The sequence below is a fragment of the Mustela lutreola genome, chromosome 2 (assembly GCF_030435805.1).
Source record: "Mustela lutreola isolate mMusLut2 chromosome 2, mMusLut2.pri, whole genome shotgun sequence".
In the NCBI taxonomy this organism is placed as follows: Eukaryota; Metazoa; Chordata; class Mammalia; order Carnivora; family Mustelidae; genus Mustela; species Mustela lutreola.
In genome coordinates, this window is record NC_081291.1 from 106,291,956 (window position 1) to 106,308,109 (window position 16,154).

Consider the following 16,154-nt stretch of genomic DNA (forward strand, 5'->3'; position numbering starts at 1 on the left):
CTCTTGGTCCACAGGTGGCGCCACAGGGCCTGCTGCCTGGACAGATGGTGGCCTGGGAAGCCCTGGGGCCTTGGGCTGCTGACCAAGAGGCAAAGAAATAGGCAGGCACAAGTAAGTTAACATAAAATAGAAACTAGCTTTATTTATCTGGAAGAAGCAGGGATCCATAGCTGGGGCAGCAACTCTGGCGGCAGAGGCTGGCAGGAAAACGGAACAGCATAGGGGAGGAGCTGGGTCAGAGAGGAAGCTCTGGTGTCCCTCCAGGGCAGCTGCCCCCTTGGTCTCCTTCCAACCCTGGGGCCTTGGGCCCTGGTCCCTGCCAGAGAACAATCTGGCACCCCTGCTCTGCTTCCTGAGCCACTTAGGGCTATTTCCAGGCACAAGATCCTAAGACCAGCCAAGTCCCATAACGTATCCATGGCGAGGTCACAAGTCACATTCTCTCTGACACCCCCAACACCCCAACAGCCCACCAGGGGATCCCTGGAGAAGGGCCCTCCCCTGCAGAGGGCCTGTGGGTACTGGTCCCCCTTTCTGTGTGGTCAACACATCCTCCTTCCACGGGTGCAGCCTGGCTTCCCGGTCAGCAGAGCCTGGGGACACGCTCCGGCCACAGGCCCCACAGCCAGGGCTGGAGCCAGAGGCAGGTTGGCTGCAGGGCATGCTGAGGCCGCCACCAGGCCTGCCTTCACAGGGCTTCTTCCCGCCCCTTGGCTAAGGGCACCAAGGGCTGATCCAAAGTTGCAGGGACAGCACTGGGTGAGGGAGGGATGGCAAGGCGGGGCTCCCAGTCTCCCGCAGACTTGGCCTTGCCCTGCCGCTAGGAGCAGCGAGTGGCAGCAGGTCCTCCAGGCCCGGGCAGGGTCTCTCCCCACCCTTGTCAGATGGACAGGCTCAAGTGATTCCTTCAGAGCAGACCCTCTGGCTCTCCCGACATCTCAGCGCCTGAAGGGTGGGAAACAACCAGAAATGGCCTCTATCAACAGAGGGGTGGATGCAACAGAGCAGGGAACGTCCAACGTGGGTGGGCACGAGAAGGCCTCTTGGTGCTAGGCTCATCAGTTGCAAAGTCAGCAGTAATTTTGGAATTGATCATCCTGGGATGCTTTTTATCATTAATAATGATGATAATAATAAAGAGAACAGCAGTATTGTTTATTAGCCAATCAGAGGGCGACAGGCACAGTAAACAAGCCCCATGAGAGAGGCTTCAGTTCCCTCTTACTCTTTAGTTCATTTGAACCAAGGGGCTAAGTAGTCTACAGGCACTCAGGAGAAACGGCTCTCCCCCAGAGCTGTTCCTGTCCTGGCTCGGGGCTGCGGCCCGCCTCCGAGTGTGTGGCCCACGAGGGGCCAGACTGTCCCCTGGCGCGATGCCTGCTGGGACACGGTTTCTCAGGCCGGGGCTCACTCACTTGTGGTGGGCAGGGCCGCAGGAGCCCAGAAGGCGGCAGCCGGCCTGCTCCAGGCTCCAGTCGCACATCTCCAGCACTTTGTGGCACTCACTCCGCGGCCGCAGACCCAACCCAAAGAGCTGCTCCACCTGAGGGAGCAGAGGGTGGTGCCATGGGACACACCGGGGCTGAAGGGCGGCAGCCGGGGGCGGCCAGGGTGGGGGCAAAGGAGAGCCAGAGGCAGGCTGGTGGGGAGGGGTAGGGGGAGGCAAGTGCAGCAGAACCAGTCCTCAGGGTCCCTGAAAGCCAGAGTGGGCGGGAGGTGGCGGTACCTTCAGATACTGGGCAGCCCGCTGCACGCTCCAGCTGTGGCTCTGCAGGGCCGCCTGGCACTCCTCTGTGGTCACCCCATGCACCATGGCCTGCAGCTGGGCACACCCACCCACCTACCCGTCAGCTCCGCTTGGGCCCATTCCTCTGGGGCCCTGGGGCCCTGGGGCCTCTTCCCGCCCCCTGCCCCCCACCCCAGCACCCGGGCCCAGCACTCACCATCTGGATCTTGTCTGCCGGCCGTCCAGCCTCTGGCCCATCCCCAGGGCAGCCCCTCTGTGGCAGCCGAGCCGTGGCCCTCAGGGCTGGTGGCCGGGCCCCTGGGTTACTGTTGTTGGTGGAGAAGTTGGCCTTGGGGTCTGGGGCGGCCTGGGGCATTGGTCGAACAGTGGCCGTGGGGGCGGCAGGGGCTGGGGTGCTGGGCGGGGGCAGCAGCAGAGGCACAGGCAGAGGGGCCGGCTCTTCAGGGCTCTGGGCCTCCCGCAGGAAGCGTTGATAGCGTTCTAGGTAGGGTGGGCGCTCCGGCAGCAGGTAGTAGTGGGTGCTGCTGACCTTCTTGCCATCGCGGACAATGGGGAGAATGCAGGGGCCCGCCCGTGGGCCAGGCGCCTGGATCACTTGGGGTGTGGCATACTTGGGGTCGGAGGCGAAGCTCTGGGTGGTGGGCATGGTCTTCCCCGGTGAGCTGGAGAGCCGGGCTGGCAGCGGGGAGCTTCCAGGTGGTACCAGTGGGCTAGGGGTCCTCGAGCCTTGAGGGGACAGGGGTTCCCGGGGAGGCACCCGGGGAGGGGAGGCAGGTCCGGGCCACCGCCCTAGCTCCTCCTCACCCGAGGGGGCCGGAGACAGCTCGCCCCGTGGGCGAGTGGGCCTTGGGGGTATGGGCACGCGGGGGGGCACCTGGGGCTTGTCCTCACCCACTGGGGCTGGGCCAGGAGAAGGGCCCAGGGAGGCCGCCGGGACCTGCAGCTGCCGCATGCACTCCTGCTGCAGCGCCTGGAAGATCTGTGCGGTCTGGGCAGAGCTGGGCGGCTTGACCCCTGCCTGGGGCGGGAGGAACAGATTGTCCTCCAGGGGAGGGAGCAGAGGTGCCTGCTCAGGCACAAAGGCGTAGTTGGTCTCCCCTTGGCTGGGCCCTGCACAGACCCCTGCACCCACAAGGGTGCTGTTGATGGAGCAGACCTCAAAGTCATCCTCATCCTGGGCCACATCGTCGTAGGCGGGAGGTGGGGGCAGCGGGCGCGCATCCCAGTCCACCACGGGTGTGGGGTGCAGCGGCCGGGGCAGGGCCCGTGTGGGGCTCTGTGGCGGGGTCTTGTCCAGCAAGGAGCAGGCGTCCATGGCCAGCTGCGCCAGTGAGGGTGCGCAGGGCCGCGGGGCAGGCACGACAGGCTCCTCACCAAAGTCAATGAGTGTGACCTCACCCCCGCTGCCTCGAGCCGCCTTGGTGCCCGGTACCCGAGCCGAGGGCTTTGCGAGCCACAGCCCACGGGTCAGGGCTGGTTTCCGAAGGCCCAGCCTCTTGAAGTCGCTGGACAGGGGGTCCTGATCCTCACTCACGGGGTCGTAGGTTGGCTCTAGGATAGAAAGGGAGACCCCGCCAGGAAGGCAGTGTCAGACAGGGGGACAGGGGAAGAAAGGCAAGTATCATTCGCAACTCCCCACTCCCACTGCCCCCAGAGGTTAGCCCTCGGCTGCCAAAATTCTCAGTGCACACCAACCCTATTCCAACAGGAGCACAGAAACTGCTCTGGACACTGCCAGCTCTCAGGGGGCTGACGCGACCCTGCCTCCATCTCGGCTAGAGCAAGCAACACCCTGCAGCAGCCTGACACCCCAACACACAAGACCCCCCAAATACCCCAGGCTCCTGGGCCCCGTCAGTCCCTGCTTACCCCCACCCCGTTTCGGCACACCATTAGTGCGGAATGGAGGCTACAGGCAATCACCCACCACCCAGGGCAGCTGGCGCTGTCCCTGCAGAGCACGGAGCTCCTGACCAAACACCACAAAAGCCCAGACGCAGCCGCCTCTGCAGGTCCCAAAGGGAGTGCGCCAGGGCCAGCTGATGGGGGAACAGGTGGGCACCAGGACCACACACCTGCTCCAGAAGCCCAAGCTTTTAGGGGTCGGGGGAGAGGCAGGCATGCTGGGCTAGGTTAGCGGCAAAAGCTCACAGCACACACCCCACACCCACTCCCACCCAGCCAGCCCACTGGGGCTCTGTACCTTCCAGAAGGAGAGGAGGAATGAGAGGAGAGAGGGGACGGGGGCAGGGGCCAAGGCACCGAGAGCAGCCCCACTTACTCTGAGCGAAGATGGCAGGCTGAGGTGGGCGAGGCGGAGGCTGCCCTGCAAGAAAGGCCGTGCGGAGAGCAGAGGGGCGGAGCGGGACAGACAGAGGGTGGGAGGGAAGAGGGCCAGACAGGAGGGCAGAGCGTGGATAGAGACAGAGAGAGAGCAGTGAGTAGGGGCGCATGAACGTACAAACCCAACAGCAATGGGAAGCAGTGGGGCGGCAGGATGGGGGGAACCGTGTTCCGGAACGACAGGCACAGGATCCGGGAGATGGATGAGGCTCCTGGCCAGCGTGAAGCCCGTGGGGTGGTTTTGGCTCGGGAGAGGACAGCAGGATTAGGGGGAGTGAGGAAAGCCAGGATCTGAGCACGGCGGGGAGGAGGGCGGAGGGAAGCTGAGGTGGGCAGGCCAGTACAGGACTGGCCTTGGGTGCCCACCTCGGCGGATACAGCTGCCTCTCATCTTCCACCCCACAGCCAGCCGGAGCCAGGGCTCAGCTGTCCCCCAGCAGCCCTGACCCAACTGTCCCAGAGCCAGAGCAGCCGGCTCAGCGTGCCCGGTGAGGACAGTACCTCTTCCTGGGCAGCTGACGAACTTGGGAGGGGCTGGGTTCTTACTTTTCACCCTTCCTAGATGTTGGGTGGGTCGGGAGGTGCTCAGTTCCACACTCAGCAGGTCAGGAGGGTCCATGGGGTTTCCCAGGTATAGTCTGTGGGGAGACAACCGAGTCAGAGGAGGGAAGCAGGGGAAAGGCTGTGCAGTGGCGACCGTGGAGAAACCTCAGGTGGAGACTAAGACCCTGGGCACGTGGCGGGAACCATCCTGTCCAAGCCCTGCACAGACTGGGCCGGGAGCACAGGACTTCCAACTCCCCGCAGTTCCCCACAAACTGTATCCCAGGGACAGGGGTCACAGAGAGATGGCAGGGCAAAAGTCCTGAGTGCAGGCTGAAAGGCTTGGGCTGAAGGGCCTCCAGGAGCAGAGCTGCTGTCCGCAATGGCTAGGGCACCCCACCCACACTTGTCAGCCACCTGCCGGCCCTCTTGGGAGCACCCAGCCACACGACCCTGGCAGGGTGGGCAGGAGGTACACTCTTGCCCCACGGCCAGGTGGAGGAGGGGCCGGGCTGTCTGGCCCGCTCCCGATTCACCCTCTCCAACCCCGTGCTGATTGTCAGGCCCTGGGACTTAGTCACTGGGCTGATTAAAGCCCAGAGGAATGGGGCTGGGCCGGCCACAGCACGCCATGAGCAGGGCAGAGGGCACCGGGCCTCCTTTCGGAAGGCGTCTCCACACCTCGCCCCAATTCCCTCAGGCCCGAGCCTGGCTCTTGGGAGGTGAGCGACACCAGCTGCTCTGCAGGGCTTCACTTCTGGCGTGTGAGGGGAAGGGGGGGAAGGCCTGCTTCACAGGCCTCTCAGGGCAGAGCCAAACGTCAGGAGAAGTCAGAGGAGAAAGGGCTGCCTGGAAGCCCCCTAGGGCCAGCGGAGAGAGGAGCTGCCAGGTGGCTCCCTGGGTCAGGGCACTCAGGAAATGACTAATTCTTCTCCATGTCCTCCCCAGATGCCCCCCAATGACCTCATCCTTTTGCTTAAAGGGGACTGACCCCTCGCCGGTACAGAGTTGGCAAGCAGGTGGGGGTGCTGCCTAACCTTTCAACTGGCATCCTCCCACAGGGAGCTTTGTGCCCCTGAGTCTGGGAACACGAGTTCACTTTACCACTGGGCCCACAGGCTCAGTCTCCAGGACTCTAGCAGCCCAAGAAGGGAAGCTTCTACATAAACACTAGGGAGCATCATAGCTTCCCTGCTGAGCTCCTTCGGAAGGCTGTTCCCAGTCCCTTTTCCTAAGGTCAGTGCACCAGGGGTGGGGGATTCCACCAAACAGAAGTGTGTCTCCAGCCCAAGCTCCTAACCCCGGTTCTGCCTGCAGGGAACAGCTTCTGGGCAGTAAGAGACCCTCTGCCTCACGGCTGTGACAAGGACCTCGGAAGCCAGCAAGAGCCTATGACTCCAGAGCCATAGGTGATCGCCACCCCCAATCGCACTCACTCGTCGATCTTGTCGGGGAAGCCCCAGCAGTGGCGGGGGTCGCTGTCGCCATGTCCTGTGTGGATGAAGCTATTCTGCAGGGGTTGACTGATGTCCTGGGCCGATAGGCCAGCCACGGAAGTCACCACATTGCGCGGGAAGGGCCCTACACAGAGCGTCCGTGTGTTCTGCCCACGCCACCAGTAATTCTCAGCCCTGCTCAACAGAGATGACATGATGAACCCCAGGGCATGTAGGGATGGGGACAGGGAGCGGGACACTTCCCATACCAAGCTCTCTAGCCATGCTATCTGAACAGCCGGGCAGAAGGGCCCCGAGAGTTACAACCTTGAGCCCAGTGGGGTCTGCTATCAGCCCCAAGACCAGTCACTCCTTTGGTACAGGGCCCAGCTGTTTGCACACACCTTACCCCAAGATACCTAAGTGGGTCAGACAGCTTTTCCTACAGTTTACAAATAAGGAAACAGGTTCAAACAAGTGACAGGACTGGCCTACAGTTCCCAGAAAGATCATAGCAGACCCCGGATTCAAATTCAGTTGTTAGTCTGCAAGCCAGCACCCTTCCTACAAAGCTGCCTCACCTCCTTCCTCTCGGCAAGGCCTGAACCCCCACCCTCTGGCCACCGGACCTTACTCTTCCGCCAGTTTCCCGGCATCCTGAGCTGCAGGGTCCAAAGGAGCACCATGGTCTCAGCACTCAGCTTGGAACCAAGCCCTCCAACCACACTCTATTTCCTGCACGCAGCCCCTCATGCACCTGGAAGCCCTCAAAGCAATTCACTCCATCCCATTACCAGTTCTGCATCTCCAGTGCCTTCTGCAACTTCTCAGCAGGGCTGTGGGACCCTCGCCTTAACCCCAGTCATCTCCTGGGAACGCCACTCTTGTCTTAAATACAGGGGTCTAGAAAGGGACCCAGCGTCCCAGTGTAGCTGGACTGTGGGACCCAGCTCCTCACTCTGATCTCTGCTGACGCAGCCTAAGCCCGGGCCTGGGGTGGGGGTCAGGGCAGGAGGGGGCCCTCCTGGACACTTCAAATGGCAGGCTGCAGCTCCCTTATCTGCCGCTGGGCTCATTACACCTGACGACGTGGGCAGAATCCAAGCTGAGGCAGGAGAAGGACAGCCTCATGCTGCTGTGCACCACGTGTGCATACCCAGTCAACCCCCACCTGCAAGGCCAGGAGCATAAAGGTCTCCTCCAAACTGGGCCGAGGGGGGATGGAGGCTGAGCTCCTGGAGCCTCCTCTGGAAGGTAACATGGCCCCCTGGGAGCAGCATGACCTCAAACCGCCAGCTCTAGAGGTCACAGGTCAAGTCCCAAGAGTCCAGCAGTTCTCAGGAAGCCAAGAGGTGGGGCAGGGGAGGGCTGGGAAGCCAGCCTCCTTCTAAACAGGACCGCAGACCAGCCCACCACCAGACACAGCAACCCTGTGATTACTCCCTGCCCTGGGGTGGGAAGGGCAGAAGAGGAAGGAAGAAGAGAGGACAACACCCAGGAAGGGACAAAGGGACAAAGCCATCAAAATATAGCAGGGCCCTTCCAAGAAGAGAAACGCCCCCCAACCCAGCACCGCAGGCGGGGCGGGGTGGCTGGCAGGCTGAGGTTGACATCTGCCCATGAAGCAGGGTGAAGAGGGACGTCTGCCACTAGGGAACTCTGCTGCTGGTCTCCCCTCCCCTCTGTGCCCACTGGTGCCCTGGGTTCTGCAGGCCTCTCCACAAACTTCTCGGATGCCCAACCAGACTGGACAATAGACTCTGCTCTCTACGCCTCTTCAGAGGTGCATATTAACCTGGGTGAGAGAGGCGGCTGAGGCAGAAACACAGTCCTGTGGAGAACCGAATCACATCCAAGCCAGGTCTGCTCTGTAGACAGGTCTGCCCTGTGCCCTATGCCCCCTGTGGACCCTGAGCAAGGTGAGATTGCCAGGAGGTCCCTCCCTCCACCCCCTGCCTCTTGCCAGGACAGCTGAAGTCCTGACACAGGGGTTCCTCTGGACCCACGTAGGAGAGTGACAGATGCCAGCCCCCTCCTCTTATTGTGGGTATGGCCGAGCAACAGCACTGGGCCCACTGAGAGTCCTGACATCAGTTTCCACACTCTGCTCCCCGGGGAGGGGAGTTGGGGGTGCAAAGCACGCTTAGAAAAAAGACACTCTGGGAGTCACATCCCAAGCACACTCAGCAGCGTCACCCTCCCAACAAGACGTAACTCTTGAGATGGCCGACGCTCTCCTGTGCTGCCCACCGACCCCCTCCGAGGTTTGGTGGGACCCAGGCACCAGCGGCTCACACAGGGAGGTCACCCATCCCACCCGGCATGCACTGGCCACACCCATGCTCCCTCCCCCCACCCCCCCACCCCCGCCCCACAAATGGACCTGAGTCTCCACAGCAATGGGAGGGGTCAGGCCCACTGTGGGCAGACACTGCTGCGCAGATAGAAGTCCCCGGGGAAAGAGACCAGGGCCCAGCACCTCTGGCACAAACAAATGTTCTGTCTCCTGCTGCCTGTTGGCGTCCAGGAACAGGCAAGAAGCTGAGTGGCACCTGGGAAACCTAGATCTGAACTGAGAACTGCCCGCTTCTACGTGGGACCAGCTTCTGGAAATCTCAGCCCCCACCCAGTCCTGGCCCAAGGTAGTCCAGCCCAGAAACGGCTTATAACTGTTGCTTAAATATTTTGCTCAAAACACAGTCCCACTCACTTCTGAGTGACCCAGGCATCCCTGGTATTGGACCACCCAGGCCCCTGGTTCCCCCTCACCCTACCCCTGGAAGCAGAGGCTCCAAGGACCAGGCCAGGCCAAGGCCCTGAAAATAGATTTCCACACCTGTCTACCTTCTTTAGTTCTATAAAAACAGAACACGGAAGTGCTACAGCCATCCCAGCTTCCAAACAAGATTCCCCTGGAAAAGACCCGCCCGTCATCTGTCCTTCCATCTAGACAGCACCTCACAAGTTTGACAGAGCATCTGGGTGTCCTCTCCTGCCCACTGCCTGGCACCCCAAGAAGCCCCGAGCTATGGACAAGGGGATCCCAGACTCGGCACTGCTTCCGCAAGGGGAACCCACGGTTGCCAGAGAAACAGACACAGAGCTGCGAGCCAGGCTAAGAGACGGGAAAGCAGAGAACCAGAGAACCATGCGTACAAGCCCAGACCCTCCACCCAGAGATGTGGAGACAGAGTCAGCCAAACAAACACAGAGACATCTAGGCACCAAGAAAACAAGGGGCCAGAGTGAAAGCACACAGACCCACCCCCAAAGCCTCGCCGGCTGCCCCTCACCTCCCACCTCCTGAGCAGCTCCAGGAACCATGTGCAGGCACCATGGTCCAAGTCGGTGCGGGCCATGGAGGAGGAGCCCAGGGAGCCAGGGAGCTCACACTGGCAGGCAGCTACAAGAGCCCGCCCGCAGCTGGGGCCAACCAAGGCCTGGGACGCAAGGGTGGGGCAGGGCACGACCACGGTGCCTCCCAAAAGGAGTGGCTCCCCCGGGGCCCCGCCTGCTACCCGCCCTGCTCTGGTGGAAACCCAGGCCACCAGCTCCTGAGACACACACTCCAGAACACAAGCAGCAATTGAGTCACCTTCTGAGGAACACTGGGCCCCCACTGACTGGGAGGAAATAAAGACCCAAGGGCTATGGTGCACAAAAAGGGTCAGGTCCAAGGTCCTCAGGTTCCTGAAGGTGAGAATGATATGGGTCCAGACTTCCGACTTAAGGCCCTGCCATGCCCCTCCAGATGGGGCATCTTCCTATTTCCAGAATGCTCTTCAGAGACCCATGCCTATAGTCCCCTGCCTGGCCCCCAGGCTCAAATCCAGAGACTAGCTACCTTCTTGATCTGGGGGCCTCTCACCTCCTAGAAGCTTTCTGCTTTTGTCCACCACCACTAATTCCCCAAACCTCCATCCCCACAACTCGCTGATATGTCATCTATATTTCCAGATACTGGGCCCAAAGGCTAGGGGAGCCCTGGTCTGGCCACAGTGAGGGCAGGGTGTGTGTCCCCAGAAGCACCCTGGGCTCCAAGGCCCACTCCATCACTCTGACTCAACCCAGAAGCTCTCCTCCATTACCAACCCCCATGGGGACAGGACTTAACTATGAGCTCAGATCCCCAAACCTGAGGCCCAGGGAAAGGGCTCCATGAGAAGCGACCCCTGCCCTCAACCCCCCACCCCCCAGCCTGGCCATGCGTCACAGAAGCTGGGAGCACAGGGGATTTCCTCTGCCTCGCTCCTCTTCCTGGTCCTCCATGCTCACCCCCTACCCCAAAGGCACCTCAAGCCTGCGCTGCCCCAACCAGTTCCTCAGCTGCCCTGGGGATCAGATAACAGAGGGTGGGGTGAGTGATGGGTAGGGCCTCCTGGGCAGAAGGGCTCCAACAGGGGCTGCAGGAAGTTGACGTGACTCAGGAGATGCCGCCTGGAGGCAAAGGCAAGCATCCCAGGTGTCTGGCTGTGGGGAGAGCTCAGGAACAGAGGGCTCTGGGATCCCATGTGGGCAGCCCAGCAGAGAGTGGAGCGGAGCCCTGGGAAGGGGCAGTGGGGCTCAGTGGGAGGACAGAGGCTGCCAGGAAGAGAGCGGGTTGCTTTGGGGGTACTGACAGGCACTCAGGTGGGTAGTCAAGAGTCCCTGTCCTGGGAGGAGGCGGGAAGGGAAGGGGAAGAAGATGAGAGGAATGTCCAAGAGTTCCAGAGTCCCTAGCTGTGGCCTCGAGGCCAACTGAGCCACTTCCTACGCCTCACCGTCACAGCAGCTTGGCCCTGACCCACACAGCCAGGGCTGGAGCCGAGTAGGGAAAGGGTAAAGGAGGTGGTGCTGGTCAGGAACATTCCCTTGGAGCGGCAGCGTCTGGTACTTAACCCCAGGCACTCCAGAGCCAAGCCAGGCCTATCCTCCCCTTACTGCACAGCTCAGGCTCCCCCCACCCTATGCTGTCATGGGAACCATGGAGGCAGCAGAGCTCTCTGCCATCCCCACCCCGTACCCCTTGAGGCAGTGCAGGGGCAACCCTGCTCTCCCTACCTTCCCTCAATGACGGTGATGACATCGTTCATCTGGATGTGTAGCTTGTCTGGTTCCTCAAAGTCCTGGAGGGCCCGCATGTCTGTGGGCTGGGCCTGGGGGCCGACACAGGTCACTGCCCAGCCTGGGCCTGACCCCTACCCGGATACCCCAGCCCCATGGTGCCGGCCTCCCCTCACCTCCAGCAGGAAGTCCCGCAGGGCCACAAAGGTGGGTCTGTCTTCTGGCTTGTGGGCCCAGCACTGAACCATGACATTGTAGATATCCTGGGGGCAGTCCTCAGGCCGTGGCAGACGCTCCCCCTCTTTGTCAATCTTATGCAGAATCTGGAAGTGGGGTGGCACAGTCTGAACATGAGCGGAGCCCCCAGATCCTCGCCTCCCACCTTCCCTCCAGCCCATGGAACTCCTGGAGCTGTGGGCTGCCAGGCCTGGACCCCAGAGAAAAAGTCTCCAGGAACCTATCCCCGGGCCTCTGACCCTCAACCTCTGGCTGGGGCCTCTTGGGTAGGTGGCCATGGCAAGAGAAAAAAGGTAAGCCAGCCCCAGTATGGTCCTCTCCTCACCATCAGGGGCCCTTCTCTCTGTTCAGCAATCTGGGAGGTCATAGGAGGCCACAGGGCAGGGGGGACAGGGTCCTAGTGAGTAAGACCCAGTTCCAACAGGGAACCCAATCGACCCCCACCCGTCCCGTAGGGAGAGCATCTCCGGCCCCTCACCTGACTGCCGTTGAGACCAATCCAGGGCTCCTGGCCATAAGTGAACATCTCCCACAGTGTGACCCCAAACATCCAGGTATCACTGGCATGGGAGAAGGTACGTGTCTTCAGGCTCTCAGGAGCACACCTGACAGAAGCAGAGGTCACACAGAAAGCCTCTCAGAGCACGCCCACCGGACATTAAACACTCACTCAACATGTGGTGGGCCTGTGTGCCAGGCTCACCAGTAGGTACTGGTGACATGAGTGAAGTGATCAGGGACAGGACTTACTGACTGGGGGAGGCACAGACTTGTGGAAAATCATCTATGCTCATGTCTTTATTCCCCTGGAGCCTGGGCGGGATGAGGGGGAAGTCTGCAGGTCAGGGAAGCAGTTGGGGGTGGGGGGAGGTCAGGGGTTCCAAGAGTCAGTGAGGGGGAGGAGATGGGATGAAATCTCAGGCTGTTTTCTAACTGTGGTGGGAGGAGGACAATTTCCGGATTTGGGGCAGAATCCTGGGATTTGGGTCATTTCAGCAGGAAGGTGTGGGTGGGAAATTTGGATAGGGTCTGGGGAAGAACCGAAATGGCTGGAAACAGTTATACTAGCTTCACCCAAGTATCCCACACTCCCTCTGGGACTCCCTTTTGGGTGAGACAGAGAAATGCCACACAGTGTAGGCAGCAGAAGGGCACTCCCTGGGGGGCTAAGGTGCAGGGTGTCGGGCAAGCCAACCTAACAGAACCAGAGACTCTCTCCTGGGACTGGAGAGGTGGCCCTGCCACTCCAAGGGGGCGGGACATGGGGACAGTCACTCAAGATCCCCAAGTCTCATGTTCCTCATCTGTGAAACAGGAGTGACAATAACCTGCTCGTCTCACAGTGGCTGTCATGAGGGGACTTCATCATTTACCACCCCACCTGGGATGCCTGGGTATGAAGGGGGCACTGTTATTGATTCCAGAACAATAGGCAAAGTCCGGAATGTGTGGTCACCCCACATATAAAGTAGGTTATTAATTAGAGGGGGCCATGCAACCCGGGTTAGAAGGATCTTCTGGCAAGGAGAACCAGGCCTACTCCTTGCAGCCCAAAGAGGGGACCACAGTCCTTCAGGGGTGTCTGGAAGCAATGGACCACGATGGCTTAAGCAAGGAGAAGCTCACACAAGGGCTGGCACAGGGTCAGGTACCCTCCACGCACAGGTTAAAGTCCCTGTCAGTCCCCCAGGCCCGGCATGGTCCAGCCCTGCCTGAGGCTAGCTCTCCCTGGAACGTACTTGCCGACCAGTCTGCCTGGCTAACTGCAGACATTTCGGGAGCTTCCTACGGAGTCCTCCAGAAAGCCCTTCCGAGCCCCCACAGTCCTCACCCCTGTGCATCACACTACCCAGCACATAGGCCCAGAGAATTCCTAGATGGATGAGTGGATGGACTACACACGAGACAGGCACCCAAGGTCCAGAAAAGACAAAGGCTACTGTTGTCATTGAAGCCCTGGGGGGCTCCGAGGCCGGGGCATGCAGGGACCGGGATGGAGCAGGGCAGTGCCCAGACCCGATGAGCTGGCAGCTCCTGTCCCTCACCAGGCAAAGGGCACCTTGCGATGCTCCTGCATGACGTAGTGGTCGTCATTCTGGGGCAGCGCACGCATCAGCCCGAAGTCCCCAATCTTGACCAGGTCACGGGCAGCCAATAGCAGGTTCCGGGCAGCCAGGTCTCGGTGAATGAAGCGTTTAGACTCCAGGTAGCCCATGCCCTCGGCCACCTGCACAGCATAGCGGCTCAGAGTGCCCAGGAGGAAGTGGCCCTGGTGCTTGCGTAGCCGGTCCAACAGCGATCCGAGCGGCGCCAGCTCTGTCACCTGAGGCCATGGGGCAGGCAGGAGGAGTCAGTGTGGCAGAGCCCGTCCTATTCCCCCATTCCCCATGCTGGGTTCCCAGTTCCTCTGCTGAAGGCCAAAGCCATGCTCCTCCCTGGCCTGTCCTCTGGGGACCTCTAGGCCTTCTCCAGCTCCCCAAGCCTCTCCCTCCAGGTAACGTGGGAACCCGAGACCCCGAAAGAAGCAACCGCAGAGGCTCAGATTAGAAAATTCTAAAAATGAAACTCTAAGGCCAGCCCCTCTGATGAGTGCAACTCTCTGCCAGTGAGCACAAACAAAACCCAAAGATAGACACAGGCTCCAGTGGCCACAGAACCAGGCCCGGCCCCATCAGGTAGGAGACCCACGCATCCTTCATCAGGGTGGAGGGACGAAGCCCAGCGCAGGCAGGGGGGACAGGCAGATCTGGGGGCCCAGAGACCCTGCCTGAGCCCCCGGCCACTAGCTGCAGCACTCACCATCTTCATGGGTGGCGTGAGCACCACGCCATAGAGGCGAATGAGGTTGCGATGGTCCAGTGAGTGCATGGCGTTAACCTCTCGGATGAAGTCGTCCATGGCTTCGGGCTGGCTCAGCACGTCAGGCTTCAGGCACTTCACAGCCACACTCACCTGCCCGGGGTGGGGATGGGGCGGGGTCAGGACAGGTGCCGGGCTCCAGTGCTCTGCGCCAGCCTGCTCCTCCCTCCGACTCAGTCCAAACAGCCCTGACTCGGGTCTGCTCATCTGGGTGGGCGAGGACGTCACAGGGGCCTGTGGCCTGGCTGGGGCAGGGCCTCCCCTTCCTGGGGAAACGCCCAGGTGAAAGAGCAACTCGACAAGAAGAGATGATCAGTGTGGTGACAGAGTATTAAAATGCTGTCATAAATGGACTACTAAAAATGTTTTTGGTGTGGAAGGAAAACACTGTAAATACAATGCCAAAAGGAGCGCCTAGTGGCTCAGTGGGTTAAGCATCTGCCTACAGCTCAGGTCATGTTCTCCAGGTCCTAGGATCAAGCCCTACATCTGCTTTTCCCTCTCCCTCTGCCTCTCCCCCCACCCCCCACCCCCCGCTTGTGCACACTCTGTCTCTCTCTAATGAATGAAGTCTTAAATATATGTGTATATATGTTTATATACACATATATTCCCAAAAAGCTACATATATGGCCAAAAACGAACCTATAGTGAGAAAAATCAAAAGAGTGCTTCCCGTGGAGGAAGAGGACACTCAGTGGAGGGACAAGAGGGAGCCTTCTGGGGTGCTGGGACTGTTCTCTGTCACGATCGGGGCAGTGGTTACATAGGTCTGTGCATTCATAAAAACTCACTAAGTTGAAATGCCAACTCTGCTTCCTGAGTGGTGGGATTACAAACAACTGTTTTTTCGTATTTTTTAAATAATTTCTGAAGTTTTATAATAAGTACATTATTTTTGTAACTTAAAAAAAGAAAGAGACGTGTCTAGTTAAAAGCTGAGCATGGAGTCCACAGCAAGCCCCTTTCCGACCTATGCCCAGCCCCATTCACATCCCAGTAGAGGGGAAAGACCTGCCTCAGAGGCAGCATTGGGGACACTATGCCAGAGTCTCATAGAGGCCTGTCCCTCTGCCGCACCCCACTGGACCCAGAAAGCTCACCGTCTTCCCCGAGGGGGCATCCCACTCGCCCCTGCGCACCACGCCAAAGGAACCATCTCCCAGCTTCTCGAAGAGATGCAGGTCCTTCTCCCCAATGAGGCAGGTGAGGCTCTGCAGGGGCCCCTCCCCTGCTGGGCCCCCTGGTGTGGGTGAGGTCTTCCGGAAGGTGCTCTGAGAGTGATGAGGAGGGAACTCAGCCTCCAGTCGCTTTCCACTGAACACCTGTTTAAAGGCAGCCAGGGGCCAGATGGAAGCCTGAGGTCCCGGAGCAGGTCACTGAGCCCTGCCCCACAGGATCGTCAACTAGGCCTCCAGAGAGGTCCTGGCTTTGCCAAGCTGCCAAGGGGCAGCCGGGCTGGAGGCCCTCCCCTCCTCTAGACCACACCCTCAAACAGGAACCCACAGTCTCAGTGTAGCCTCAGGGTATGTGCCAGAAATGGACTGACAGGCATGCGGCTTATGACTGCTGTGGCCCCACACCCAGCTGTGGGGTCAGAGAGAGCCCAAAGCCCCTCCAGACCCATCTTCTGCACCACCTGTCCCTCCCTGTCCCCCTCCCAAGCACAGACTCCAGCCCCTAACCCGAGCAGATGGGCAGGAGCCCGAGGGGCCCTCCACAAACACCTCCCTTTCCATTTTTAGCCCTGGCCCCTTCTCTGGGTTGCCCATTTGGCGCTGTCTGTCTCCACCCTCCCTGGGGAGCTGACTGCCCTTCATCCTGCCAGGGGAGAGGATAATTTGAGCCTGAGGCTGGACCATGAATGTGTGTGTGTGTGTGCGGGAGGAGGGGGGTTGCAGATGAAGCAAGGCCTGGGAAGACAGCTGAGCTCCTGGAGGGGCGCC

General features: G+C 60.3%; 1 protein-coding gene across 18 annotated transcripts in view; it reads right to left on the minus strand.

The window, feature by feature from the left end:
• Positions 1–116: 116 nt before the first annotated feature.
• TNK2 (tyrosine kinase non receptor 2) overlaps positions 117–16,154 on the minus strand; it is a 46,318-nt gene continuing 30,280 nt past the window's right edge. For 5 of the 18 annotated variants that reach the window (XM_059162986.1, XM_059162995.1, XM_059162998.1 and 2 more), the window contains 13 exons: positions 15,312–15,533; positions 14,149–14,301; positions 13,395–13,672; positions 11,828–11,954; positions 11,289–11,435; positions 11,110–11,204; positions 6,070–6,264; positions 4,637–4,728; positions 3,951–4,073; positions 1,944–3,298; positions 1,727–1,822; positions 1,416–1,543; positions 117–945 (listed from right to left, as the gene is read on the minus strand). In XM_059162986.1, the coding sequence (XP_059018969.1) occupies positions 939–945; positions 1,416–1,543; positions 1,727–1,822; positions 1,944–3,298; positions 3,951–4,073; positions 4,637–4,728; positions 6,070–6,264; positions 11,110–11,204; positions 11,289–11,435; positions 11,828–11,954; positions 13,395–13,672; positions 14,149–14,301; positions 15,312–15,533 (3,018 nt within the window). In that variant the 3' untranslated portion in view covers positions 117–938. The other 13 variants (XM_059162997.1, XM_059162983.1, XM_059162988.1 and 10 more) reach the window with 9 other exon arrangements.